The sequence below is a fragment of the Myotis daubentonii genome, chromosome 7 (assembly GCF_963259705.1).
Source record: "Myotis daubentonii chromosome 7, mMyoDau2.1, whole genome shotgun sequence".
Classification (NCBI taxonomy): domain Eukaryota; kingdom Metazoa; phylum Chordata; class Mammalia; order Chiroptera; family Vespertilionidae; genus Myotis; species Myotis daubentonii.
In genome coordinates, this window is record NC_081846.1 from 37,152,789 (window position 1) to 37,180,525 (window position 27,737).

Consider the following 27,737-nt stretch of genomic DNA (forward strand, 5'->3'; position numbering starts at 1 on the left):
CAGAGCCGCCCAGTGGCGAGGCCGAATGGTTCCATTATGCAGTGTCCTCACAACATCCACAAGTACTTCCTTCCAGTGGTTGCTTTATTGCTTTCTCAAACTCTGTAATTTTAGAGTAAATCTACTGAACATAAGAAAATACTTGAGCCTTAACTCAGGTTTTCTTGAAGTGAACACACACATTGTAGTCAGCATGTCAATCTAGACAGCCTATCATCGGCCTGGTGCCTAGCATGGACCCTCCCACCTAACCCCTTCCCACCCAGAGTGGCCACCACCTTGGACTCTAATGCAGTGGAACCCAGAGTCTGGCCCCGACCTTCAGGGGTGGTGCATCATGGGCCCATCCTGCTGCCATGTGCACTCCCTGTAGCTCTGACCCTTGATGCCTCAGTCCTCCCTTATATGACAGGTGGTTCCTCTGTATCTGCCCGGAGGCTGGGAGCCAGTCCTGGGGACACCTCAGTTTGCTGATAAGAGATCATTCAGGCAGAATCCTGAGCTGAGTGAAGTAGCAAGGTACTGCTTCACAGCAGGTGAAGCAAGGTCAGGAGCCCAGGGACAGGTAGCCAAACAGCTGTGACCACTGCTGGCCTCCCACCATGGCCCCTGCAGGGCAGTCAGTTAATGTGGTGCTGAGAACTATGATGCCAGCTGGGAGAATCGCACCAAAGATGAGAACTGTTTATGGATGTCTGTGACCACTCGAGTGCCATGGACTGAGAACACATGTGGTGTGATAAAACGAGCCTCGGCACACTGCATCTGGTTTTGGGTTTTATTTTAGAATTTATAAAATTCCAGTGTCATCCATATTCATGAGCCTTTACACATGTTTGCATATAATCTCCAAACTCCAAAGTTAAGGCCAAGGGATGGATTTTAACTGTGGACACATATGATATGGAAGACAGTCAACAAGAGGAAATGGACACTCATGCCCCACCCTTGCCCAGGGCTCCTGCAGCAGCACCAGAGGCAGCAGGAGAGCCCCAGGCACAGTCACCTCATGAGCCTGACTAACAGCCACACAGTGAGAACCCGCACAGTGTAGGAGAGGGGGCTGCACCTACATTTAGGAATAAGTGCAGATGTGCAAACACCTGTTGGGGCAATTAAAAATCCACCTTTGCGGGGAGGGGGTTAGATATCACAGAAACATGAGGTTCGGGCAGATGCCAGAGGGCAGGGAGGGGTCGGAGGGGAGGGCAGTACACTGGCCAATAGGAAAGGCTCCAAAACTCATGCAGATAAAAGGAACTCCAGGGACCAGGGAGGTAGGGGATGGTCCTGGAGAAAGGCAAAACAGCAACTTCCCTTCTCACTTCCTTTTCCAATTGACTCCACCTAATTTGGGGTCACCCAACCTACTCAGCTGGAGCAAATGTTTTCCTACCCCAATTCATCACTTCTACATATGGGCACATTTGAGGCTGCTTGAGCTAATGGGAACTCAGAGACAATTGATACCAGACTTGTGTTCAGCAATTCTGGTCTATTCAGAAATTTCAGTCTAAAGACTGCCAAGCTGAGCAATAACCGAATAGAAAACTCCATGGAGGGGGTGGTCAGGGAAGAAGTGACCTTCCCCAGGGAAGGGCTGGGCAAGGGGTACTAGTTGGCTTTTCTAGGAACTCCATTATTTGGATAGAAAACTTGAGAGGGGCTCAGTCACCTCTACAGGGGTAGAGGTGGGGATGGGAGACCAGACAACCTGGAAACCAAGGGCCTGTGGCTCTCACAACACCGCCTTGGCCACCTTTCCTCTCCAGAGCACATCACCATGCTGGCTGGGGCAGGGCACCCTGCCCCACCACCCTGAGAAAAGCAGACTCCCTTAGCAGGACCTGGTCCTCCAGCCCAGGTTGAGTGACAGCCTCTCTCTACCCCAGGACCAGGAAGCTGCCTCTGAAGGCCAGCTCCCAGGGTCAGCACACGGCATCCATGTGTCCGAGGGCAGCCTGTAGGATGGTGTACGCACTCTCCACTCTGGACTTTCCCACTGGCCACTTGCAAGTGAGGGTGCGACCCAGAGCTGTGACAGTCAGTGGACTCAGGCACTCGTGACCAATCAGGAGGCTGAGCACCTGGGGCGGCACCACCCTCACCATGAGATCACCACCACACTGGCTCTGAGGTAGAAAGGAGACTGGACTCGGCATTTGGGGAGGGGCAGGAAAGCTGAAGTCGATGTGACAGGTCAGCCGGGAGGGGCAGTGAGTCTCCTCTGCGGGCCACCTCTCTCCCCATCCCTGTGGGTCTAAGCTCACACCAAACCCAGGTGGTAGATGCAGCCTCACTTACAGGCCTTGCCCACCAGATGCGGGGCCTCCGGTGCCTGTGGTGCAGGGGCACACACTTGGAACCTGGTCCCCCCTCTGGGCCCAGGTGCTCCAGTGTGCACAATGGGCCTTCCTCCCGCCCTGTGGACTGGGATGTGCGGGCTTTGGCAGTGGGAAGGAGGCGGACTGCAGTCTACAGAGGGCTGGACTACAGGCAGAGGGAGAGAGAGAGCTGGGAAAGGAAGAGGGCAAACGTTTGGCTTTTCTAAAGTCAAGGAAATTTATTTCCTGAGGTCACGACACAGGAAGTGGGCTCAGCCCCAGCTGTGCAGCACTCTTAGTGGGGCCAGGGCCTTATTGACATGCCGGTGGACCGGGAAGCTTGTCGTGAAATGTCCAATTGCCTCTATTAGTGTTTGAACCGTGGAAAGCCGGCCCACAGCCGGTGTCAAGGGCAGATCCTGAGCACGTGCCGGGCGCTGGCCAGGCCTGAGGACCAGCTGCACACAGCGCCAGGCGCCCGGCTTCACTGTGAGACCTCGGGGAGGGGGGAGCGTCAAGAATTTATGGAGGGTCCAGCTGCTGAGTCAGATTGAAACAAACCATTGCGTGGTGGGGTTTGGGTCAGCAGGCTGGAGAGGTTTGTTTTCTGATCATTATCGTTTGGGGCCCCAAGGGAGGGTCTTGGGGGCCACCTGAGCCCCAAAGCTGGGAAATTCTTCAGAGCTGCTCATATCTGGAGCCTGTGGGGACAGAGAGGGCACAGCTTTACTAAGCAAGTTTCACTCAGGCAGCTCCAAAATGGGCCCACCCTCTGACCCTGGGCCCACCCACTGGCGGGTAAGTGTGGCAGGCATCCCCACTTCCCGGGCACAGGGAGGGCACCCAGGATGAGCACTGTCTGACCTTCTCACTGCTGTTGGCGGTCCAGGGAGCGTCCCGAACCACAAAGCCCTTGGAAGGTGCCTTGGACTCCTCGTGGGCTGGGGGCTTCATGTACACCTGCAGGACCTCGCTGTCCACCACGTCGGCCAGCTGTGGGCACAGGTGGGATCAGCTGGCAGTAGTGATTCCCCGTGAGCATCCACCACTGTGCTCACCCTGCTGAGGCGCTGGGGCTTGCCTGCACCTGGCAGGCATCTGAAAACACCTGCATGTGGCCTCATGTGACCCCAGAACTCACATATTCTTCCTCCAAGTTGAGGATGTGGTCGATGGCCTCCTCCACGTTCTCTGGGAGCCCCGTCACGGTGACGCAGTTGGGGTCCGGGGCCCCGCTCTGCGGGAAGCGAATGTCCACCTGGAAGGAGCACACATAGCAGCTGAGGTGGCTCCAAGTGCCCATTAGAGGATTTTGGACTAAAGAGTGGCCATTAGGTATGGCTGGAACAGTCCATTTCCAGTGTTTTCCCTTTGGGTTCATGAAACCTAAGAACCTGGTTCATGGTTCCTCATCTTCACGACATGTGAGGCCAGTGCACTGCAGAAGCAGCTGGTGTAGAGGCACCAACTCCAGGATGTGTATACCTCCTAGGGACTGGCTGGGGTGGCAGGCAGCCAAACCTTTGGAGCTAGCACAGGGCACTGACCAACGGCATCAACTATACAGCTGTAACCCCACTTGACCTCACCGCCTTAGCGATGAGCACCTGAGCCTTGGATGTCTGCCCTTTCAGACCTCTGCTGGCTTGTGAGTGTGCTCAGCAGTCTTGGCAGGAAAACTGAGGCCCTGGTGTCCCTCACCAGCCCATGGAAGAAAGCTCTGACAGCAGGGAGTATGCCGATCTCACCCATGGGGCTTCCAGGACTAACATACACCCTTCACGGTGGGGCTGAAGACACACCTTGAATTCATCCATGATTTTGCGAATGGCTTTGCCACGGGCACCAATGATGCGGGCGTGGACACGGTGGTCTAATGGGACGTCCTCAGAAACCATCTGTTCAAGTTCACCCACAATTTTCAGTATGGCATCCCGGGCAGCTTCTGTGTTCTTTTCGTACCCTGTGATGGTGATTTGGTCCTGCGGCTGAGAAAGGAGAATCTCATCAGAAGAGGACATGTCCCAGGATTCCTGGCTGGGAGGGCACACAGGGACTGGAGAGCGTTAGCTGGATTGAAGGAGGCAGGCTTCAGTTCAAGGGGAAAGACCGATCCACTCAGAAGAGAAAAAAGGTGAAAAGAAACAATATCCATTTATTTAGCTCCTGCCCCTCCCAGTAACACACAGGAAAAGAAAGAGCACCTGCCCACAAAGACACGGCAGGACACTAGCAGATGAGGGGTCTGGGGAGGTCCCCCTGGGCCCCTCATCTGGAGGGGTCTCAGTGAAGACGACCGATCTGACGTCTGGAAGAAGGTGCCAGACGGTGTAGCCAGTACTCCATACCTCTGATCATACAAATGTCTGGATGAGCACACCAGATTGGTAAAGAGTGAGCAGAGCAAACGGGTAATTCAAGGCACAGAGAAAGAAATGGGAAAACAAAATAATAGCCTCAGACCACATTCTTAACACACGGCGGGTGGATCACAAGCATTCTCGTGTTTGCATATTACACAGTGTTTTACATAAATGTTAAAGGCACGCCTTAAAATTAAATACGCATTGCATTTTTAAGTTATTACATGTTCTTAAAAGCTAAGTATGATACTTTGTAAAACCTATTTTGTACTCGTTCAATAGAAACTTACCTGGCCACTGGGTAAAGCTAGCAATAAAACTACTGGTGCGCAATGTGTTAAGGACAGAAAAGAGTATTATACACGCCAAAAAAAAAAAAAAAAAAAGAAGAACAGAACATAGTGTAAGAGAACCAGAATAAACATCTGGAGCCCTGGCCAGCATGGCTCAGTGATTAGAGTGTTGGCCTGAGAACTTAAGGGTTACGGGTTCAATCCCGGTCAAGGGCACATACCTGGATTGCAAGTTCCCTGTCCTGATTGGGGTGTGTGTGGGAGGCAACCAATTGATGTGGCTAACATCAATGTTTCTCTCTCTCCCCTCTCCCTCCCCTCCACTCTCACTAAAATCAATTGGAAAAATATCCTCCAGTGAGGATCAAAACAAAATAAAACAAAGAACAACCTGGAAATGGAATAGAGGAACAGGAACTTAAAAGACCCATCTGGGAGAGAGAAAGAGAAACCCCAGGAGTCTAGGTGAAGCAGATGTAGGACAGGAGACGACCCTACCCAGTCCTCACCCAGCAATGCCCAGAAACCCCCACTCCCCAGTGAGGCATCACGCAGGGTAGAACACAGTTGGCATAATTCTCACAGGAAAAAGCTTTGTATGAAAGATGTAGCTGACTGACCCTACTTGGTTCATGGGATGTTAATAGTCTAAACACTAAATAATGACTTTACAAAACCAATAATTATATGGGAAATTTGTGGGAAATAAAGGAGAGGGGTTGGAGAGAGCTAAATTCTCAAGATCAAGATAATTAAAACATCAAATAAAAAATAAAAAAAGAACAGCAATGTAAACATAATCCTTAGAAACAGAGATCAACAGAAGAAAAGGCAGTGAAAGGCTGTACCTGGGGCAGGATCAGTTCAGGGAGCACAGAGGAAAAGGGATGTGAGGTCAGCACCTACAGGCCTGACTCACTTTCTGAATGACAAAGACCCTGGAAGGGAAGGCTGGGGAGAGAAGCAGGCAGGAGGCCCGCAGTGACGCTCAGACACAGGTTGGAAAGGCATAGTATGGTGGGACCAGGCCAGTCTGCAGAGGCTTATTGGGATTTTCTGGCCAGAAGGTTCCAGGGAACCATTTCTGGGTACTCTGCAGTGCAGCAAATACTGCAGGAGACCCAAGGAGAGACTGGGCTCCCCACCTCCCCGAGGGCCAGGAAGGGCCAAGAGATAAGACAGGCAGGGGTGTGGGATGGGATGGGCCCAATGCAGTGCAGAGGGTAGAGGGCGTGCAGTTCTACAGGGCTCTACCTGTGAGGACAACTGTGCGAGGACCCTGCCAGAGCCCCCAGATAGGCACAGGAAAAATGCCCAAGTCCACATGGCAACACATCCATGACAGGGAAACCTCACCCAACTGGCACATGCCAAGATGGGGCCCAAATCCGGAGCCAAACTCAGTCCTCAAAGACCTGCCACTCTGGATCCTGCTCTCTCACCTCCCAGCTGAGCACCTCCTGTTTGCCTGGTCACTGTTCCCAGTCAGGACAAACGTCAACGAGAGTCCATCTGCCCACAAAGTACTCCAACGTGCTATCTGACCCGAGAGGTCTCTTACCTGGTTCCCATCATCCTTATCAGGAAATTGGATGTTCACGTCATGCTCCAAGCGGATTTGGGTAATCACTGCCCCCTTTCTCCCAATGATTTTGGGATGGTACTTAGGGTCGACAGTGACGCTTAGCTTAAAACTCCTTAAAGCCTGTGGATAAAACAAGTGAGAATGAGGCAAAGGGTGGAACACTTGAGCCTTGAGCTTCACTTCACTATCACATGTATCCACATGCCTCTACTCCATCCTACACCTGGAAAGTGTTCTCTATTACCACAGCAACAAGAACAAGCCATGGCTTTTCCATGAGTCTGTGCCACATTCCATCATCAACTAGTAATGAAAACCAGAGCCTTGACCTGCACAACCAGGTCCACAGGGCCTTCAGAAAAGGACTGGAGAGGCCTGGATGATAACAGGTGGAGCTGTGTGTTCCTAAGATGTGGAGCAGGGATCTGAGGAACAAGAATTAAAAAGGCTAAAAAGAAAGGAGGGAACCAAAGTGGTAAGGGGACATAGCCCCAATGTGTGTGGCCAGAAACCTGGTCAGAGGACAGACACCCTGCAAAGTCAGTGCTGTGGCCAAGACAACTGTGCCACACTGACACTGCAGGATGTCTGAGCTCAGTCATGCCCCTCAGTGAAGAGTTGGTACCCTGCTTAACCTGCAACACTACTAACAGTGCCCAGGACCCGCCCACTGTGCGTCACTCATGTGACCCCCGGCTCCACCATGGGTGGGCGGGCTGTCACCCCTCATCAACAGCAGGGATACCGCACCCACTCTGGGCTTCAGCATATCCTGGGGTCTCTGCAGCAACAGCTCTCAAAAGCTCTCAGAGGGCCTCTCAACCTCAACTTCCCTATAAAGTTGAAGGCACCATCACGTCTCCCGATGTACTTGGAAAGAACTTGCTAATAAGCAAGCAACACTGTTCTGATAAAGACTCCCCACTTAACAAGACCTTTGGATGTTGACTGGGTCTGCCTCCAGCCTCCTGATTTAACTGGTCGAAGTGTAGCCAGGGTGCTGGGTCTCTTAGAAGCCCCTGGTGATCCTCAAGTGTGACCACACTGAGAGAAGAAACATCCACGGCCCCACCTGCTGCTCACCCGGTCCTCCTGCTCTGCCTGCAGCTCCCGCACACGTTCCAGGAGCCCAGCCTTGGCCCGGTCCAGATTTGCAGCGAGGCCTGTGATGGCGATGACATCAGACTGCAGCTCAGGTGCCGGGACGTGTATATTCACCTGGTGGACACGGGAATAGACGTGATGTACGTGGGGGTCCCTCAGGACGGGAATGTGTCTATCTGGCTCCTCCGATGGTGAGCTTGGAAGCCATGATCAATCAATCTGTCACATTTGGCCAGGAGATACACCCACAAGCTGGGGACAAGGAGGTTGGGTAGTGTGAAGCGTGATAACCAAGAGCAGGAGGAGGGCACCTCCCCTGGGTTGGGTGTGTGACAGCTCACTTCCTAAACCTGGTATCCAGGGATAGGACCTGCAAACTGCTTACCTCAAACTCATCCATCATCTTGCGGATCCCACTTCCCTTCTGTCCGATGACGTACCGGTGAAGGTCAAAGGGCACTTCCACTTCAATGGTGACAGGAACCAGAGCCTACAGGGAAGAGGGTTGTTAAGCCCAGAGCAGTGAGCAGTGACTCTGTGGGCTCAGCAACAGGACTTCATGGAGAGAAGTACGGTGCATGTCAGAACTTTCCATACTGTTTCCCCTGGACTGAGTAGGCCACTGCTAACCCCAGAGAAAACATGGGAGAGGGTCCAGTATTAATGCTGGCAGAGCAGCTTTCAGACCCTGGCCCCAAGCCTCTGCTCTTAAATATAGAAGACCCCTTATTGAAGCAAAACAATAGAACAAAAATCCAGGAAAAACAGGACTTGAGACCTATAGGGGCAGGGGAGAGCCCTTAGACACAGAGGCTGCCCTGACCCCCAGCCTCACAGAGGCAAATGACCACCCTAGTCCCAACCGCCTCCAATGGCACCAACCCCTAGACATGGGAGAGCTGTTTCTCACCTGTCTCTCGGCTCAATGCAGAGGCTTTGTACACTGTGTGTGCAGCATTTAGAACAGCACCCAACATGTAGGTGGCACTCAGTAAGTACTCACTGCAAAACTGATTCATCCTCGCCCTAGCCGGTGTGGCTCACTGCATAGAGCGTAGGCCTGCAGACCGAAAGGTCCCAGGTTCGATTCCAGTCAAGGGAACATGCCCAGGTTGCGGGCTCAATTCCCCAGTGGGAGGCATGCAGGAGGCAGCCAATCGATGATTCTCATCACTGATGTTTCTATCTCTTTCTCCCTCTCCCTTCCTCTTTGAAATCAATAAAAATAGAAAGAATGAATTACCATCTGTAACAGTACAATTCATTTAAACAACAACAAAAAAACACTTGACTCATCCTCACAAGTCCAAATATCCCTACTTCACAGAGAGGGACACTGAGACCCTCCAACTGTGCTCTCTGCAGCCCCCAGGCTTGCAGGCCGAGGCTGGCCCCATGCTGCTGCCAGGTCTGGAAAAGGAAATGCCACAGCCTGCAGTACAAGCCACAGTGCTCGGACTTAGGACTTTATAAAGTGACTAGACCAGGGGTGGGCAAACTTTTTGACTCGAGGGCCACAATAGGTTCTTAAACTGGACCGGAGGGCCGGAACAAAAGCATGGATGGAGTGTTTGTGTGAACTAATATAAATTCAAAGTAAACATCATTATGTAAAAGGGTAGGGTCTTTTTTTTTTTTTTTTAGTTTTATTCATTTCAAACGGGCTGTAGTTTGCCCACGGCTGGACTAGACCATGAATCTGCCACTAGGGAAGCACCCCTCAGGTCACCACTCACCCCCAAGGAGGGGGAGGAGCCACACGCACCTCAAGGGCTTCCTTGGCAGCTTCACACTTTTCCTTGCGGCCAGAGATGATGATGATATCACACCTCCTTGGAGAGCCAGGGTCAGCCTCTCTGCCCTCCCCAGCATCGTCACCATTCTCCTGGACAGCTGGCTCTGCACTATGAACTGGGGAGAGAGCAGAGGGGCAGGTCACACAGGCCTCAGTCATACTGCCTCACTTTCAACATGGACCTGAGTACTCGAGACACAGGAACTGGTGGCAGGAGAGGTGAGAGGTGCCCACCGTGTTTCAGAGGAGAGGACAGATGTTCCCATGGCCCAGGAGACCTGGTTCTGGGAGGAGTCAGTGGGAGGGGCTTGAGAGATTTAGGAAGGACAAGGTGACGCTGCACCAGCTTCTTCTGCTACGAAGAAAGCAAGCCACAAGAATAAAGCGACCTGAAACAGGACACAGAAGCAGCTGGTGAGGCTCCCGTGGACCACACTGGGGACCATGTATGTGCCCAAATTAACACCAAAAGAATATTCCTGGTGTGAAACAGAATCCAGTAGTCTGTACAATATAAATAAGCAAGCAGGCATGACTGCCTAGGGCAGTGATGGCGAACCTCTGACACGCGAACTCATTTTTTTTGGTTGATTTTTCTTTGTTAAATGGCATTTAAATATATAAAATAAATATCAAAAATATAAATCTTTGTTTTACTATTGTTGCAAATATCAAAAAAATTTCTATATGTGACACGGCACCAGAGTTAAATTAGGGTTTTTCAAAATGCTGACACGCAGAGCTCAAAAGGTTGGCCATCACTGGCCTAGAGCCATCATGATCCTGGATTAAAATTGGGGGACATTTCAAAACAGAAAATCTGAATGTCAACAATGAATTCATAACTCACATAATCAGATCTACAGATTCTGAGGAACATACTAGGGTTATCGCAACTGATGTAAGAACATCCTTACTCTTAGGAAATAGCCATTATGGAAAAGAAGCATCTGAAAACACAGTGTGTGCATGTAAAGGGGTGGGTGGGTGAGAAAGACAGGCAAGGTTCGAATAGTGAGTACAAAGAATAGATTTTTGTTCTGTTCTGTGCAATTTTTCTGAAGTGTGAAATTATATCAAAATTTAAAAGATATTCTAGTGTGAAACATAAATGTGGCACGTATGATCTAACTAGTTTTCAACTCAAATTAGCCTATATCCCGAGAGAAGCAGAGGAGCTTCAGTGGCCAAGACAAGCTGCAGCACCAGGCAAAGTCAGAATACGCCAGTGCACTCCACAGGCTGCAGGCCCCTAGCTCATCCCAGCTTGCCCCCGTGGGTCCAGGGAGACTAGTCACAGAGAGAAAGCTTTTTTTGTGACAATACGAGGAGCGCAAAGAACTTACAAAGTTAGGTCTGAGATAAAAGCCAGATCCTGCTCATAGGTCACCTTCTAGCCAATCCCACTCTGGGGACAAGAAGCAGAACCAGATGACAAGCAAGATATTGGGAGCTGAAGGACCGTCCCAGAAGGTCAGCCAGTCACCCAGTGACATCCTTGGATGGGTCAGAGGCTGCTATCCCTTCTGTAGCTGTCTGGCCTCACAAGGCACAGGACCCACAAGGAATCCAGGGAGGGAAGCTGCTGCTGTGCAGAACAGGTGCAGCCTCACCACAGCTCTCAGAGGGCCTGTGAGGAGCAGGGGAACTGAACACGGGCTTCCCCTCCATAAGAGGCTGCATGCAGGTCCTTTCTCTCCTCTGGCCTTGTCATCAGCTGCAAGCCTCTAGGATATCTGAAGGGCACCTTGTTACCTTAAAGCAACTGACGAGGCCACCACCTGGGGACCAGGGAGCCTGAGCCTCTGAAAGCCCTGGGTCCCCTGACATGTCCAGCACCAAGATGGATGAAGCTTCACCAGGAAACATGTCCCCACCTCTCCCCAGACCAGGACCATTCATACTCCTACCTCCCACCTAGCATAGAACTCCCCGTGGGGACCCACCTGGGTTCTCCTCTTTGTCTGGGAATTTAATTTGAACATTATAGTCCCGAGTGATCTGCTGGATTCTGGAACCTTTGGGGCCCATGACAGAGCGATGGAATTTCTGGGGTATGGCACACTCTATGGTCACCTGGGCTTCCTGGGGGGAGGAGGACACAGCAAGAAGAAAAACAAAGGCAAAGGTTAAGGTTAACTACTTATGATTGATTCCTGTTTACACCACCTTCCTCTGCAGCCACTTCCGGGAGTGCAGACACTCCCCTTTTCCAAGATGAACCCAGGGCTCATCTTACAATGCTGGGACAGGGTTGAAGGGAGAAGGGTTGTGGGAGGGGCCACAGGAGGCCTTCTGAAACATTTCCCCAAAAGAGGAAAGCATCAATGGTTCATCCACACAAAACTACTCTGTTGCTTGCTCCCAACCAACATTTGAATACAGCAGCATCTGATTTCTCTCCATACAGGGAGCCCCTGCTATGTTAGCACCTGGCCATGTTAGTTCCAGGTGATAGGGACCTGAAGATGCTGTGGCTGTGACTCCAGTTCTAAGGCCATGGCAGGGAGGTGCCAGGAGAGAGGGCCCAGTTCTCTACAGGCTGGATTAGAAAGCCCAGTGTGTCTATGTGACCTCTCCGTGGACTCCCTGGCACTGTCAACCTCCTTTCCTCCCTTTGGAGCAGAAGAGGAGGGAAGGCAGCTGGTTCCTGTACACATGGCACTTTCACAAAATGGACAGCTAAGTAGCTTCTCACAGGCAGCCTTCACCCACTGAAGGAAGGGCGAGGAGGGAGGGAGCCTGCAACCCGAGGGATATGTTGGGGGCAAGCCCACTCCCCAGCTCTGAGTGGCTGCCAGGCCTAGCACCCTACAAACTTCTAGGTGCTCACCAGGTCTTCGATGATCTCCTGGATGCGCTTTCTGGCTGCCTCCACACATTCCTTGGCACCCTTGAGAGTCACTTTGTCACTCTGTGTGCCAGACCGCGGGAAGCTAACCATCACCCCACCGTACTCCTCGGCGATTTCCCGCAAGACTTGGCCTCTTCGAATAACAAAATGACGGTGGTGCTTGGGGTCCACCAGCATGTAGTCTTCTACCACATTATCCTGTAGCATGGAGACAAGAGAAAGTAAAGGACCAACGGTGAAGGCCCCATTCCCGATGCTCAGGTGGCCCCAGGGAGACGGGGCCTTACCAGGTTCTGAATCAAGGCCTCCAGCTCCTTTTGGGCCTCCTTGACAGCATCCTCTTTTCCGATGATGGTGATCAGGTCCTGGTCCTTGTCCTCTGCAGTCGGGAATATGATGCGGGCTCCGGTGGTGTCACGTACCTTGCGGATCTTGCCACCCCCTTTGCCAATGAGGAACTTGTGGTACTCCGGCTTGGCTCGGATGTCAACAGTGAAACTCTTGGTTTGCTGCAGAAATCAACCCCATATACATTGGCCTAATGCCACCTGCCCGGCCCCTGGAGCAGGTGAAGAAGAAGCCTGATAGGACAAGAGTGTGGGGTGGAACTTACCTCACGCTGTCCCAACGTCCTCTTAATGAGGCTAATCAAACCTCACCCAAAGAAATGCATGGCCACGCAGACCAACTGCCCTTGTACTCTGCTTAGCCTCAGTGGAAGATACCAAGACAGCGTATCAGACCCAGAGCCCCATGCCTGTCACTTATCAGCTATTACCAAACTCTGCCAGGACCCACATGGTGTGGGGTACACCTGCACAGAACTATCAGCCCCCCTCCTCCCAACAAAGGCAGAGTGCTCTCCGTCCAGGTATTCCTTCGCCAGCGGCCTGGGTGAGCCTGCACACAGCCAGCAATGCCCAAACCAAAAGCTCAGAGACCCTAGCCAACCAGGACACCATCTGACACCAAGAAACTAGACTCAGCCCTGGCCAGTGTGACTCAGTTGAAGTGTTGTCCCATACACCAAAAGGTGGTGGGTTTGATCCCCAGTTGGGGCCTGTGCAGGAGGCAAACGATTGATTTTTCTCTCTCATATCAATGTTTCTCTTTCTCTCTCCCCTACCCTTCCTCTCTGAAGTCAATAAAAACAATTTTTTTATATTTTTAATTTGGGCCCAGGAAAGACCCCACCACAGGAACCTTGCTGCAATGCCAGCTACTCTGGCAGATTGATTCACCTGGAGGGACAGGCTTCTCTAGGGTGACTCAGGCCCACAAGCAGGAAGAAGAAACACAAGGAAGAGCAAGCAGGATTGCCAGATGCTAGCAGCACACCGATATTTTGTCACCTTCCAAGTGCTGACTCCACAGAACACCACAGAGAGCCTCTAACTTTAGACAATTACTCGCAAACAGCAGCAATGGAAAGCTAAAAGTTTAGGCAAGCCCAATCCAGCAATACAATAAAGGATGACACAAAAAACCAAGTGAGGCTTCCCCAAGAATACAAGGTTGGTTAAACATTAAAAAAAAAACAAACAACTCCTGCTATGCAACACATTGGAGGCCCCTAACAACACAGCAAGATGAGACACATAGGTGTACATAACAGAAGTGCACTGTCCACTCACAGATTATGTGTTTTACATAAAACTCACAAGAATCACCCTAGCCAGTTTGGCTCAGTGGACAGAGCATCAGCCCGCAGACTGAAGGGTCCCAGGTTTGATTCTGGTCACAGGCACATACCTTGGTTGCAGGTTCCCTGACCCTGGTCAGGGTGTGTGCAGGAGGCAACCAATCAACGTGTCTCTCTTACATTGACGTTTCTCTGTCTCTCCCTCTCCCTTCTACTCGCTCTAAAAATCAATGGAAAAATATCCTTGGGAGGATTAACAAATATCTAAATATATAAAAGCCTAATATGCCAAGCGTCCGACCGTTTGACCAGTCACTATGACACACACACTGACCACCAGGGGGCAGACGCTCCGACCAGTAGGTTAGCTTGTTGCTGGGGTCTGGCCGATCAGAACTGGGCCAGACGGGCCGGACACACACTGGAGCCCTCCCATGGTCCCTTCCCGGCCTGGATCATGCACTGGTGGGGTCCCTTGGCCTGGCCTGTGCACTCTTGCAATCTGGGACCCCTCGAGGGATGTCGGAGAGCTGGTTTCAGCCAGATTTCCACAGGCCAGGCCGAGGGACCCCACTGATGCACGAATCCATGCACCAGGCCTCTAGTAAAAAACAAACAAACAAACAAAAAAACCTCCTAAGAATCCACACAAAAAGCTACTGGAACTAGTAAGTGAGCTTTACACCAGACACACAAAACAAGGCCAATACACAAAATCAAGTATGTATTTCTACGCCCTACATTATGAATTACAAGAGTACCATTTATGATAGCATTAAAAAACAAAACAGATGTAAAATTGAACAAAACATGAATAAGACCTGCATGCAAAGATCTACAAAATGCCAATCAAAAGTCAAAACCTTAAAAAATTGACGTGCTAGACTGGAAGATTCAGAAATGCTGAGAATTCTCCAGAATTTGATCTTTAGCTTTGACATAATCCCAATAAAAATCCAAGCAGGAATTTAACCCCCTAGAAATTTTCCAAATGCTTTTGGAAAGGGAAAGGGTCTGTAACAGCCACAGCAATCTGAAATGCAAAAATGCTGCTGGACCCACCAGGTGTCCCGTCAAGGCAGCCACTCCAACCTGTGGTGTCCTTGGAATGGAGCAGCGTGTCCACACACAGACTGGCAGACAGGTTTGATGAAGGGGCAAAGGTGATTCAATGAAGAATTTGGGGGCCCGATGAGCAAAACATGTTATTACAGAGGTGGTCACACAAACACTGTTTGTGAACACTACATTAACAAGGGTGGATTTAACTGTATAAAAATCCTTTTTAAGGTAAACAATAGATTTCCTACTTTACAGACGTGGGCATCTGACCTTGAAAGACCCTTCAGTAATGGCAAGATCAAAGAGACATAAAGGTACATGAAGGTTTCTGACCTCCACAAAGAAAGGGTTTTTAGAGTTTCTACCCTGAAGAGAGGACACTTCCAGCAAGTAGCACACAGTGACGCCTCCCGGGGGGGCACTCACCTTCTCCTCTGCCAGGTGCAGCAGCTGTTTCTTGGCCTTCTCCACATCCGAGGAAGGGCCCCTGATGACAACTGTGTCGCTTCCCGAGCCTTCCACAGGGAAGTGAATGTGGACCCCGCCGCACTCCTCCATGATGGAGCGGATCAGGCGACCCTTCGTGCCAATGAGGGAGTTATGCAGCTTGGCAGGGATGGAGACCTCCACCTCGGCTATGTTGGCCTGAAATCACACACGGCACAAGAGAACCACATTTTTGTGTGGCAAGAAGGGCAAGAGCAAGAGTCAGCCATAATCGATGTGGTGAGTATTCAACAGACCTGGTGCAGAAGGAGCCCAAAGCGTGCATGTGTGCGTGTGTATGTCACACAGTGCAGAAGAGAAGCTGCGATGTCAGATCACAAACAGCGCTGCTCCTTCAGGCCCTCTCTAGTTCGAGCAGTAAAGACAAGTTTGAGATGCTTATGGATCAACCTTTCCCATTAAACTCTATATATAAGCAAGGACTCTGCCTCCCACCAAGATGAAACAACAAAGACTGCATTTATCTGCCACATGAAACAATGGTGTTCAAGACGCTGGAGACAAAAGCAAATGAGGTGATCCCTATGACTGTGCCCTGGTTGAGCCCCTGCACTGAGGACACAAAGCTGACAGCCCAGGAAGATCAAGGTGCTAGGAGCTGGTGGGTCAGAGCCCAAGAAGAGAGAATGTGGAGAGAGACTCCCATATTGACACATGTAGGGAGACTGCCTGGGCCAGGGAAAGAACCAGCAGGAGAACAAGAGAACACGGGGATGGCAGCTTAGTCAGTGTCCACAAGTATAGGGCCCTGGGCACAGTACTCAGAAGGGTCTCACCTCAAGAGGGAACAACTGGGCCTACACCACCACCCTGACCCGACCTAACAAGTCCAAAAAGGAGCAAACTGTTTCAAAGTAACTTAACAAAGCATAAAGGTATTTACAGAAACCACAAAAGTATCCAACATCCACCAAAGTAAACTTCATAATGTCTGGCATAATAAGAACAATACTGGATATGCAAAGCCACAGGGGAAAATCCCACAACCAGGATAAAACAATAGAAAGCAACCCAGGAATGACACTAAAACAGGTATTTTTACTATAGAGCATACAGTCAAGAAGCCAAAGGAAATGACTAAATGTGTCAGGTATAAAACCAAAAAAATTCAAGTTGAACTTCTACAGGTGAAAACAGTATCTGAAATGAAAAATATACTAGATGGGGTCACAGGCAGAATAGACACGACAGAAAACGAATGAACTGAAAGAAACTCATGAAGAAAAACTTAGCAACCCCCCTTCCCACCCAAATAAACAGAGAGCCAGTGAATGGTAGGATGTCATGCTGCCTAACACGCAGTAAGTAGACTCCCTGAAGGGGAGGACAGAAAAAACTATTGAATAATGACCTTAATTTTTCCAAATTTGATGAAAACTCTAACCTCAAATATCCAAGGAGTTCAATGAACTCCAAGCAAATAAACATGAAGAAAACTACAAAGCTGGTGATACAATAAAAAAAATAGCCATAGGAAGGACTAGTCTGTGCAGATGAGTGAAGCCAAGGATAATGTTGTACGTCTATTATATCTCAATTAAAAAATGAAGTACTGCCCTAGCTGGTTTGGCTCAGTGGATAGTGTCAGCCTGCGGACTAAAGGGTCCCAGGTTCAATTCCGGCCAAGGGCACATACCTGGGCTGTGGGCTTGACCCCCCCCAGTAGGAGGCATGCAAGAGGCAGCCAATCAATGATTCTCTCTCATTATTGGTATTTCTATATATCTCCCTCCCTTCCTCGCTGAAATCAATAAAAAATATATATTTTTTAAAAATGAAGTACTGATATACATAACATGGATGAATCTCAAAATAATTATGCAAAGTGAAAGCAACTAGACTCAAGAATAGATACTATGACTCTCTTAGACAATCACATGAAAATTCAAGCTCATCTACTTTAACAAAGCGGACTGGGGGTTCGACAGACAGTGGGGAAGCTGGGAAAGTGACGCTGAACAGAGGTGCTAACTGGTTTGGCTCAATGGATAGAGCATTGACCTGCAAAATGAAGGGTCCCAGGTTCAATTCTGGTCAAGGTCACATGCCTGGGTTACGGGCTCCATCCCAAGTGGGGGGCGTGCAGGAAGCGACCAATCAGTGATTCTCATCACTGATATTTGTATCTCTCTCCCCCTCTCCCTCCCTCACTGAAATTAATAAAAATATATTAAAAAAGGGGGGGGGCACAAGGCTTATTTTGGGGGTGATGGGTAAGTGCATCATCCTGACTGTGGAGGGGATTTCATGGACATATACATATGGCGAATGTATCCAACTGCACACTTTAAATGTGTTCAGTTTCTTACATGTTCATTTTTCAAAAACTGGGAAAAATATAACACCTTGAGGACATGAAAATTTCCCAGCACCCAAGTCAAATGCTATTGCTGCTTAGGATTATCAGTAAGCACTGCCAGAGATCACCACCCAGACCAAAGCTCCTCTATGAGGGGCTCTGGCCCTCCTGTCCCTTCCTGTCCCCAGGCCAGAGCCTGTCCTACAGCCAGCTCCACATTACCAGGTCTTTCTGGATGGACAGGATGCGGCTCCGGGCAGCCTCGCAGTTGGCCCGCTTGCCTGTGATGATGATGGTCTCCGAGTTGCTATTTTCTGCTGGAAGGTCGATCTTGGTATTGCTTTCTTCACGAATCTACGAAAAAGACGCAGTGAGAAGCAACTACCATTGAGACACCCAGAGCCCAGAGCTAGGAAGTAAGGCCCCTCCTTCAAATTTAAAGCTAGAATGGCACAGGACCATGGAGGGCAAGGTGAGAAGAGCCACAATTCTGGGGACAAGCCGGCCAGTCACCTTTTTAATGTTTGCGCCTCCTTTCCCAATGATGTTCTTGTGAAACTGCTTGAAGATCGGAACAGAGATCGAATAACTATTTTCCACCTTAAAAACAAGAGATTGCCAAATTAACCGTCAAGCTAGAGCGTCCCTAAACGACAGAATGCTAGGGAAGACTTTGTCCTGCGTCTCTCTTACTTTCTGACCTTCAGAAGAGGATGGGTGAGATAACTACTCAACAACTAACTCACCTGACCTGTCACAGTTGACAGGTGCAGGGCCCCCTTTTATAAAAAGTGGACTGCCACAGACCCTACAACCTGTCAGATGTGTGTTCCACAATCCAGAAGCAATCAAGTCTACCCAGGTACCCTCAATTGGGCCTCTAGGGCAGTGATTGCGAACCTATGACACGCGTGTCAGAGGTGACACGCGAACTCATTTTTTTGGTTGATTTTTCTTTGTTAAATGGCATTTAAATATATAAAATAAATATCAAAAATATAAGTCTTTGTTTTACTATGGTTGCAAATATCAAAAAATTTCTATATGTGACACGGCACCAGAGTTAAGTTAGGGTTTTTCAAAATGCTGACACGCCGAGCTCAAAAGGTTCACCATCACTGCTCTAGGGTAAAAGGGAGTGGGTGCCAATACAGGAGGAGAGCAGGCTGGGGATGGACAAAAAGAGGATTAAGCTCAGAACACCCAGCTCTACTGGGCAGCAGGACAAGCCCAGTGCTAAGGAGCCCAGGCAGCTCCTCTCCCAGGGGGTCACAAGCTAAGTGCATGCCTGCAAGTGACTGTAGAGAGCACAGGGACGCCTGCAGCCTCTCCATCAACCGTCTCCTCCCTTTCTAGGTCTGAGGAAAGAACAATCCATAAATGACACTACTTGTACAAGTCTCTCTCCTCACTGGATGGGACAGTTTCCTAGGTGTCTGAAGACCCATGAAGGAAACAAGGTCACTTGGTATGGGACATACAGGAGCTCCCCACTTTAATTCCATGGAACACTCAAGCTGTGACAATTTCTGCCAGTGTAATTTCAGGTGTTGAAAGGTAGCATCATGACTTTGTCCCAAGTCCCTGAGATGGCAGACTCACCTAATGCCCAAGTGTGCTGATGGCACATGTGTCCCCCGTCCCCCCCGTCCCCCCCCGCCATCACACAATAAAGGATGGAAAGCATCTCCTACCAAATCAGCAACCATCTTCTGCATGTATTTTGTACACTTTTCCACTTCATTCTTGGGCCCTCTAAGTTGGACAATATCACTTTTTTGTGCTGGGTCTGGAAAGTTGATGATAACCTAGAATAAATCACCAGGAGACCAAGTTCGATTATTGGTGAGAATGCTAAAAAATTGAATACTCCCAAATGCCAATCAGACCGCTGCCGGAGGGTTATCCAAATAAGGCTGCTGGGCAACTACCTCTGGGAATTTGTCCCGAATTTCACGAATCCGTTCACCCTTCTGCCCAATGATTGTGCGATGAAATCTCTGCTCAATGATTAGATCCTTGGTACGCTCGTTTTCCTGAAAATACATGGACAAGAAATAAATGCACTTATTACAAGCAAGGTGAACAACCTCCCTCACAGCAGGGAGGTAGTGCCAGCCACACTGGCCAGTAGACAGCACCCACTAGCTACCTGCCCTCTCCACCTGCCACACTGTGTGCTGCTCTGGGTGCACACTGTTCTCCTGAACAAAGTGTAACGAAAGAACTGAGTGCAGACCCCTCCAACCAAAAGTGCTACTGCAGGAGCCATATTTACCAGAGCCATTCACTCAGTGCTGTGTTTTTAACAAGAACTGAGGCCTGACACTGCACAGCAGGGAACGATCCCTCCTCACCACCAGGAGGCTGGGATGACTGCCCATGTGCATTAAGAATCACTCAACATGGGGCACTGAACCTATGTTCAGTGTGGAGGATGGTCCACACTATCCTCCAGAGCAGCAGCTGCCAACCAGTTGACGACTGCTGCTCCTGAGGGCCTGTTACGTCAGAAGATATAGAAGCAGGGGTGGAAAGCAGGGAAAAACACTACCTATCTAGGAGATTCTGGAGCATTGGGGTGACAGAGAAACGAGTGTTCAGCACTCTAGTAACTAGACGCCAGAGCAAGGGACCATGGATGGTCAGGATAAGAGCTGGCTGATGTAGGGGAGAACCTAGGACACTCCCAGGCTGAGGAGTAAGTTCAGGGACAGCTAGAGAGTGGCAGAAGGCCATGCCATGCCCTGGACTACAGCTGAGGCCACGAAGTTACTACATAAAGCTGGCCTCCAATTTGGGGCCCTTCACATGGGTAGTGAAAACATCTACAAGCATGTTAAACTTGTGGCCCTCGGGCCACATGCAGCCCACAAACAATATTTTTGTGACCCAGCCAATATGGTATGTAAGAAATGTTTTAATAAAAATTTCATAACTTAATTTTTACAATATCCTGTTATACATTATATATATATATGTAAAAGCCTAAGCAACTGTTGACCAATCACTATGATGTGCACTGACCACCAGGGGGCAGACGCTCTGATGGGTAGGTTAGCTTGCTGCTGGGGTCCGGCTGATAGTGACTGGGTGAGACGTGGCTGGACATGCCCTGGAGCCCTCCTGCAGTCACTCCCTGGCCCAGATCATGCACTGGTGGGGTCCTACGCGCTCTCACAATCCAGGACCCCTTGGGGGATGTCATGGAGCAGGTTTCGGCTGGATCACCGCAGGCCAGGCTGAGGGACCCCACCGGTGCACAAATCCGTGCACCAGGTTTCTAGTTATTATTAACGAACTATGTTTGCTAATTACTGATTACTCTAATTGTGTTGCATTCATTCCTCTTACGCTGGGCAGGTGCACCATTTCTTTCCACTAATACCAGCAGCAAATATTTTAGCAGCCAATTGCCATGTCATTAGTCTTGTACTGACTTGTTTTTGGTGTGTGCAACAGGAAATATTTTGCTTTCGGAGAACAAGAAAAATAGGCTTATTTGTGTTATTCTTACTAATTTGTGCAGTTATTCAGTGTCTGGTGAGTTAATGTCCAAGGAAAACTATTAATTTTTATTAAAACGTTCTATTATTTTATGTTAACGATTACTCATTTATTTCAGCCCTTTGGATTCAGCATGTCTCTATCGAAATAAACCTACGTTTCTATGAAAATTTAAGGTGTTTTTTTTTTTTTTTTGCAGCCCACATAAACTTAAACCTTGTTATTTGGCCCATGTTAGCCTTTGAGTTTGACATGCTTGATCTGTAAGAATGCCAGGGTAAAGGAAGCTGACCCTGGGACTTGCTCCTACCCTGACGAGGTAGAAGTCCTACATTGCCTTGGGCTTTCCTGAGAGTCTGTACATGTTCATGCTAAGCTCTGAGCACTCATACAATATTGGACTCATCTGGAGTCAAAGGCACCCCAGTGAGTCACGTACAGCCCAGGTTGAGACTCACTATTGTGTGGTTATGTGTATTTGACTCAGTCGGGTGCTGGGAGCAGGCCGAGGACAGCATAGTACTTTAATCTGGACGTAGCGAACAAGGCCCACTGTGTCCCCTTTCTGTTTGCAGATAACGTCATACCAGTGACTCTCAATCTTAGACACACACGAGTCATCTGTCTGCCTTTGAAAATCCAGAAAAGTCTCTCACAATCCCTGGAGTTGGTACTGACGTGTCATGGAAGCCAGGGTTTAACCAAGGCTGAGTTCTCCACTGCAGATCTCCAGAGCCCCCCTGGCATAGCAGTAGCCCAACGGGACACTTAGCGATTCCATTCTCTGGGACATGCCAACAATGCTCCCACAGGACCCGCCACAGGGCTCACCATGCGGGAGGCAAGCTCCAGCAGCTCCCGCTTGGCCTGCTGCACACCCTGCGGGTCCCCCTCGATGCGGATCAGGTTGCTCTTCTCGCTGTCGGGAGGGATGCGTACAGACACCTTGTACTGATCTTTGATTCTGTTGACTTAAGAACAAAAGGAAACATTTTGGACTCAGACTGTACTACACTCCACCAATGATTAACATGGTTAAAGCCCCAAATAACCTAACCAGTCACTCCAAAGCAGAAAGGATGATGAGGCCCCCCCAGAGCAAGACTGCCCCTATTCTAGCAGGAGCTGGGCACAATCTCCACAGGACTGACCACATGGAGCATCAACCTGTCCATGCTGAACAATTGCTCAGAGCCTGAGACTCAGCTGATCTGGAGTGTGTCCAAGGCTTAGAATACAGCAGGTCCTCACATAATGTCATTTTGTTCAATATGCTTTCGTTATGTTGACGAGAAAAAAGTTGACTCCCAGTGAACTGTGTGGAGTTTCCTCTGAGGACTCCAGGTTCCTTCCACATCACAAGGATGTGCATGTGAGAGAACTGCCCTGTCTGCACTGTCCCCATCTTTGTGAGTGTGCAGATAACGTCATACCAGTGACTCTCAATCTTAGACACACACAAGAGTTATCTGTCTGCCTTTGAAAATCCAGAAAAGTCCCTCAGAATCCCTGGAGTTGGAAGGGCACCTGTCCAGGGTGGGTCCCACCTTGTACCCTGAGCTGCCAGGAGAGGCTCCAGCCACACATGACCCTAAATTGGAATGAGTGGTGAAGAAAGAATTATTTTGTTTCATTAATTTTTCTCAAATGTATGTGTAGCTCACATTTCATGTTTAATATTTTAAGAGTTTTGAATTTTCATTTAAAATTTGGTGATGTTTTTGTGACAAATGTCGTAGGAGCCCGGCCAGTATTGCTCAGTGGTTGAATGTTGACCCATGAACCAAGAGGTCACAGTTCAATTCCTGGTCATGCCACATGCCCTGGTTTTGGGCTCGATCCCCAGTGGGGGTTGTGAGGAGGCAGTCGATTGATGATTCTCTCTCATCGTTGATGTGTCTATCTCTTTCCCCCTCTCCCTTTCTGAAAATAAATAAAATTTAAAAAATAAAAATTAAAAACCAGAAGCCCTTACATTAACTGAAAATAAAAGCACCCCCATCAACTACCTCAGAACCCCTTGGCGGCCATGCTGTTGCCTAACACTCCATTGTCAGCTCAGGTGCAAACTGAGCTCTTCACTGCCTTTGCAGAACAGGTGGAGTTGAAAACCCTCCTCCAGCACCTTGTGCCCACTGTTAGAGATCTGGCCCCACACCCTGGAGAAGCCTTATCACCAGAAACAGGGTCAGCATTTGGTCCACTGTGTAATAAGGGAAGCCAAACTCCTTAAAGGGTCACAGGGAGGGTTCCAAGCACAGAGATAGCCATAAGCCCATGTGCTAGGACATGGGCCGGAAGTGGCACTGTTCCAAGGTGGAACCATGCAGGACAACAGACAAGCACACAGAAGCTGGTGGCAGGTTTTAGATTATGAAAGAAAACACGCGTTAGGAAATGAACCAGAAGAAATAGAACAGACACAATTCTCTGAATCACACTGAGTGGTTTCACACATCCTAGGGAGCAGAAACCAGAGATTAATATTAGCATTGCATTTCCTTACATTCCTAAGGAAACACTACAGTTAACCAAAATAAACGAAGAGAACAAAAGCAAGTTTATGGTGTGTGCAGGTGAGCAGTGACCGGAACTGCTCTGAGTGGGTGCAATGTCTATTGTTTAAAATGCTCCCATAACACAAAACTGGCACCAAATAAAGCAGGTGACAAGTTTACATGTACTCTGAAAGAAAAAAAAAAGCGACCGCACAGGGCAAAATCCAAAGAGGGCGCACTCACAGAGACATCATGCTTAGTGAGGTGAAGTTCTTGCAACTTAGGGAAGGACCCACGACCAGATTAAGTGTTAGCCCTCACCTCCCACTGAAGGTGAAACACAGGACTGTCTCCAGAACTAGTAAGCACTGTAATGTGCATGATGGCCATGCAGTTAAACTGAGCAAAGGAGGAGATTTTAAAACACATCCTGGGATTCAAGCAGAACTCACCTAACACATTTCCAATGCTGCCCCACCTTGTGCTACCTACCTGACACAGGTAATCCAACACGGAACCTGGGCTCACATATTACTGTTTGTCCAACAGAATCCCTCCCTGAGTTGTCTGACTTGGGCATGAGTCTAGAAATGTCTGACTCCTTGGTGAGCTCCAGGTCAGGGGTTAGACAACACTGGTGGACTTCACCCAGCAGCTCTGGCTGAATCATGCAGGATGACACCCTGGGGAGTCCCTTTGCCATGGCCCTTGTAGGTGACTCAGGGAACTGACCCAGTTGATCACATTCATCTCTAGGCCAAACAACTGGGTGAGGGCACCCAGTCAAATAGCTGGTGGCTTTTCTCCCAGCCTGCCCCCATGGTGTCCACTTCACTCACTGTTGGCTCCGCTCTTCCCGATGAGGTGTCTGTGAAACTTGTGGTCAATGCTGATCTCCACATAGTCCATGCGGTGAATCTGCAAGGACACAGAGCGCATCCATGAGACATGCCAGCGGGCAGCCAGAACCACAGGAGAGAGCCAGCAGCTGCCGCCTTTTCTGACCACTCAGCCATCAAGACTATTGCAAGCTCATCCCTCTGGCCCCCTTGAAAGACCCTTCCTCAAAATAATGTCTTCTCTCTCCATGGCTCTGGCCAGCTCCTAACTCTCAGAATGCACCACTCTCCGACTGGGCCAGCCTCTTGTCTCTATGCCCACCCATGAAGCCTGGCTGCCACACGACACAATGACAGCCCATCCCCAGTTCAAAGCACTTGGAACACTCACAGGGGCATCTTACCAAGTCTTTCACCATAGCTTCGATCTGTTCCTGGGCCACATTGACATCCTCCGTGGGGCCTTCCAGGGTGATCTTGTCCTCGCCTTCTGTAAACTCGATGTGAACCTACCGCACCAAAATAAGGGACAGTGAACACGAGATGGCACAGTGGCAGTGACTGATTCCAAACTACTTCACAAGAATGCAAATCCACCAACACCATGAAAAAGTGCAAAGGGGGCCTGAGGACAACCATTATTTTGTTACTTAATATAGTCTAATCATCTTTCCTTTACCAAAACAGGAACTGTGAAATCCTACACATTGTGCTTGTCACCAATACCTTAAAGCATGAAATACCTTAGCACACCTTCCTATATCACTCGCACTGTAGAACCCCTACTCCCATCTGATTGCATAAAGAATGAGACAGCTAACAGGGACGGAATTTTAACCCCAGTATAGCTGCCTGAGGGTGGTCACCAGACCACCTGTTTATAACACACCAGATGAGGAGGTGACTTCATAGGGGACTAGCCTCACGAAGTTATCACATTAAGTGTGACCAGGACTTTGATCTTAGAAATAAAGTGGCTAGAGGGTAAATAGGACACGACACCCACACATAACAGGAATCCAACACAATGGTGTGTCCTTTGGTGTTTCCTGGGGAAAACTGAGGCCTCCAGGACAGAGGTACAGAGGTACAGAGGACAACTCTACAAGCTCTCCACTTCATACAGTTTGTAGACAAATTTTGCTCTTCAGAATTTGCAGACATAACTATTAGGAAGTTATTATGCCATAGTAACTAAGTGAGGTATTTCTTAAGATATTCATCAAACCTAGCATTCTCTCTGGTTAAAAAGACCAAACCTAGCATTCTCTCTGGTTAAAAAGACCAAAAGACATCTTAAAAAAGAGTTATTTAAAAAAACGTATTCTAATTTAAAAAAAATGTGCCACCGTCTTCAAAGGCACCCCAGGGGATAAACAGCAACACCAAAACGAAAGTTAGTCAGCAACAGGACAACAGAATGCAAGGCCAACCCAGTGCAGCAGGTCAACATGTTCCCTCACCTTTGGCATCTGCTGAGTGATCTTGGCCAAGTTCTGCCCCTTCTTGCCAATGATGAAACGGTGAAGCCATGAAGGAGCAGAGACGGAGGAGACTGTAAAACTGTTAGCCTAGGAAAACAAGCAAACAAACCAACGTCCAGGCTACCTAAGCACGCACCAGGTTGCTCAGCTGGACTTAGCGATAGACGAGCACCCTGACCCAACACGGCCCGGGCCCTGGATTCCCTGGGAGGCAGTTACCTTGGCATAGACCTCAGTCAGTGCCTGCCCTAGCTTTTCAGGCTCCCCTCGAAGTATCACAGTCTCAGAGATGCTGTCGGACGGTGGGATCTCCACAGAAACTCCAGTTCTTTCGAGAATCTCCTGCAAGGAATTGCCCTTGGGCCCAATGACATACTTGTGCTGGGATTTCTTCACTTCCACTGCGATGGTTGTGGTCTTCTTTTTCTAAGTAAGAGTACCATAAAGATGTCAGAGGGAAGGGCACAGGAGAGGCAGGCGAAGACAGAATATTGTCACCAAAAGGGCAGGGATCAGGACACGGGGCCTAGACTACAGCTGCTGAGCCCCGGAAGGGGAAACAATGACCAGCCAATCCCAGAAACCCCACTCATCATGGGTTGGGTTTTCTCCTTAGAAGAATCACCTGATAATTTGTCAAGCCCAAACTGATTACTACAACTTGGAAAAGCAGTGATCAGTTTGGAAGAGCAGTAATACCAAATCCTCTCCTCAAATTAAGGAACAAGTTTCAGACCTCAAAGTCACCAAATGGAGCTAACAGCTTACTCAAAGACGTGGCCACTTGTGAGCAGTGCATCTAGCCCAGGGTGGGAGAGTGAGGGAGGCGGAGTGAGGTTGGCAGATAGAAGGGAAAGCCTTTAGCACGAGCTCAGTTCACTCTCCATTCCTGCCCATGGGGATTTCCCTCCTCCCACCGCTACCTTTTCTTCATAAATCTTCTTGATCCGAGCCACAGCCTGAGCCAGCTGCTCCTTCTCCCCAGTGAAGACGATCTCTGTCCGGTTGACGCTGGGTGGGGGGATGTTGATGCGCGTCCCTGTTTCTTGCATGATCTCACTGACGAGTCGATTATAAGGCCCAGCGATGAAGGGATGGAATGCCTTCTCCACTTCTAGCCTCTCTACAGCACGTTTATCCTGGAAATGAAATGACACAGCTGAGCACAGGTCTGGGCACAACCTGGACAAATAGGGCCTGTTGGGGTCAAGGCTGCCATATGAATACTAGGTCCACAGTTGGCCTTACCTGCTCGGCAGAGATGAGCAGGACTTCGTGGCGAGCTTTCTCGATGCCCTCTTTGGTGCCAGTGATTCTGATCTGGTTACTTGCGTCATCTGGGCGTGGGATTTGAATTTTGGTTGCCGTTTTTAGCTCCAAGTCTTGTAGTTTCTCTCCATTTTTACCAATAACAAAGCGATGATGTTCTTTGGGAATGGCAACAGTTGCTGAGGCCTACAATAGGTAGAGAAACAAAGAAAATAAAAGCACCTGTAGGTTATGAAAAAGCATGTTTTTCCATAATATTCTCTCTGGTTAGAATGCAAGTCTCACCTGATTTTGCCTAGCCAACCCCCATTA

General features: G+C 49.3%; 1 protein-coding gene across 3 annotated transcripts in view; it reads right to left on the reverse strand.

Moving 5' to 3' along the window:
* Window positions 1-764: 764 nt before the first annotated feature.
* The window catches only part of HDLBP (high density lipoprotein binding protein), an 84,087-nt gene continuing 57,114 nt past the window's right edge, over window positions 765-27,737 (reverse strand). For all 3 annotated transcript variants that reach the window (XM_059703856.1, XM_059703857.1, XM_059703855.1), the window contains exons 6-28: window positions 27,405-27,611; window positions 27,080-27,295; window positions 26,376-26,582; window positions 26,136-26,243; window positions 25,077-25,181; window positions 24,673-24,751; window positions 22,167-22,306; window positions 19,760-19,864; window positions 19,523-19,636; window positions 18,342-18,428; window positions 18,051-18,182; window positions 15,449-15,667; window positions 12,606-12,827; window positions 12,298-12,516; window positions 11,411-11,549; window positions 9,435-9,580; window positions 8,055-8,159; window positions 7,649-7,783; window positions 6,542-6,685; window positions 4,127-4,312; window positions 3,466-3,582; window positions 3,189-3,317; window positions 765-3,025 (exon numbers count right to left, since the gene is read on the reverse strand). In XM_059703856.1, the coding sequence (XP_059559839.1) occupies window positions 2,939-3,025; window positions 3,189-3,317; window positions 3,466-3,582; window positions 4,127-4,312; window positions 6,542-6,685; window positions 7,649-7,783; window positions 8,055-8,159; window positions 9,435-9,580; window positions 11,411-11,549; window positions 12,298-12,516; window positions 12,606-12,827; window positions 15,449-15,667; window positions 18,051-18,182; window positions 18,342-18,428; window positions 19,523-19,636; window positions 19,760-19,864; window positions 22,167-22,306; window positions 24,673-24,751; window positions 25,077-25,181; window positions 26,136-26,243; window positions 26,376-26,582; window positions 27,080-27,295; window positions 27,405-27,611 (3,348 nt within the window). In that variant the 3' untranslated portion in view covers window positions 765-2,938. The remainder of the gene's footprint in view (window positions 3,026-3,188; window positions 3,318-3,465; window positions 3,583-4,126; window positions 4,313-6,541; window positions 6,686-7,648; window positions 7,784-8,054; window positions 8,160-9,434; window positions 9,581-11,410; window positions 11,550-12,297; window positions 12,517-12,605; window positions 12,828-15,448; window positions 15,668-18,050; window positions 18,183-18,341; window positions 18,429-19,522; window positions 19,637-19,759; window positions 19,865-22,166; window positions 22,307-24,672; window positions 24,752-25,076; window positions 25,182-26,135; window positions 26,244-26,375; window positions 26,583-27,079; window positions 27,296-27,404; window positions 27,612-27,737) is intronic.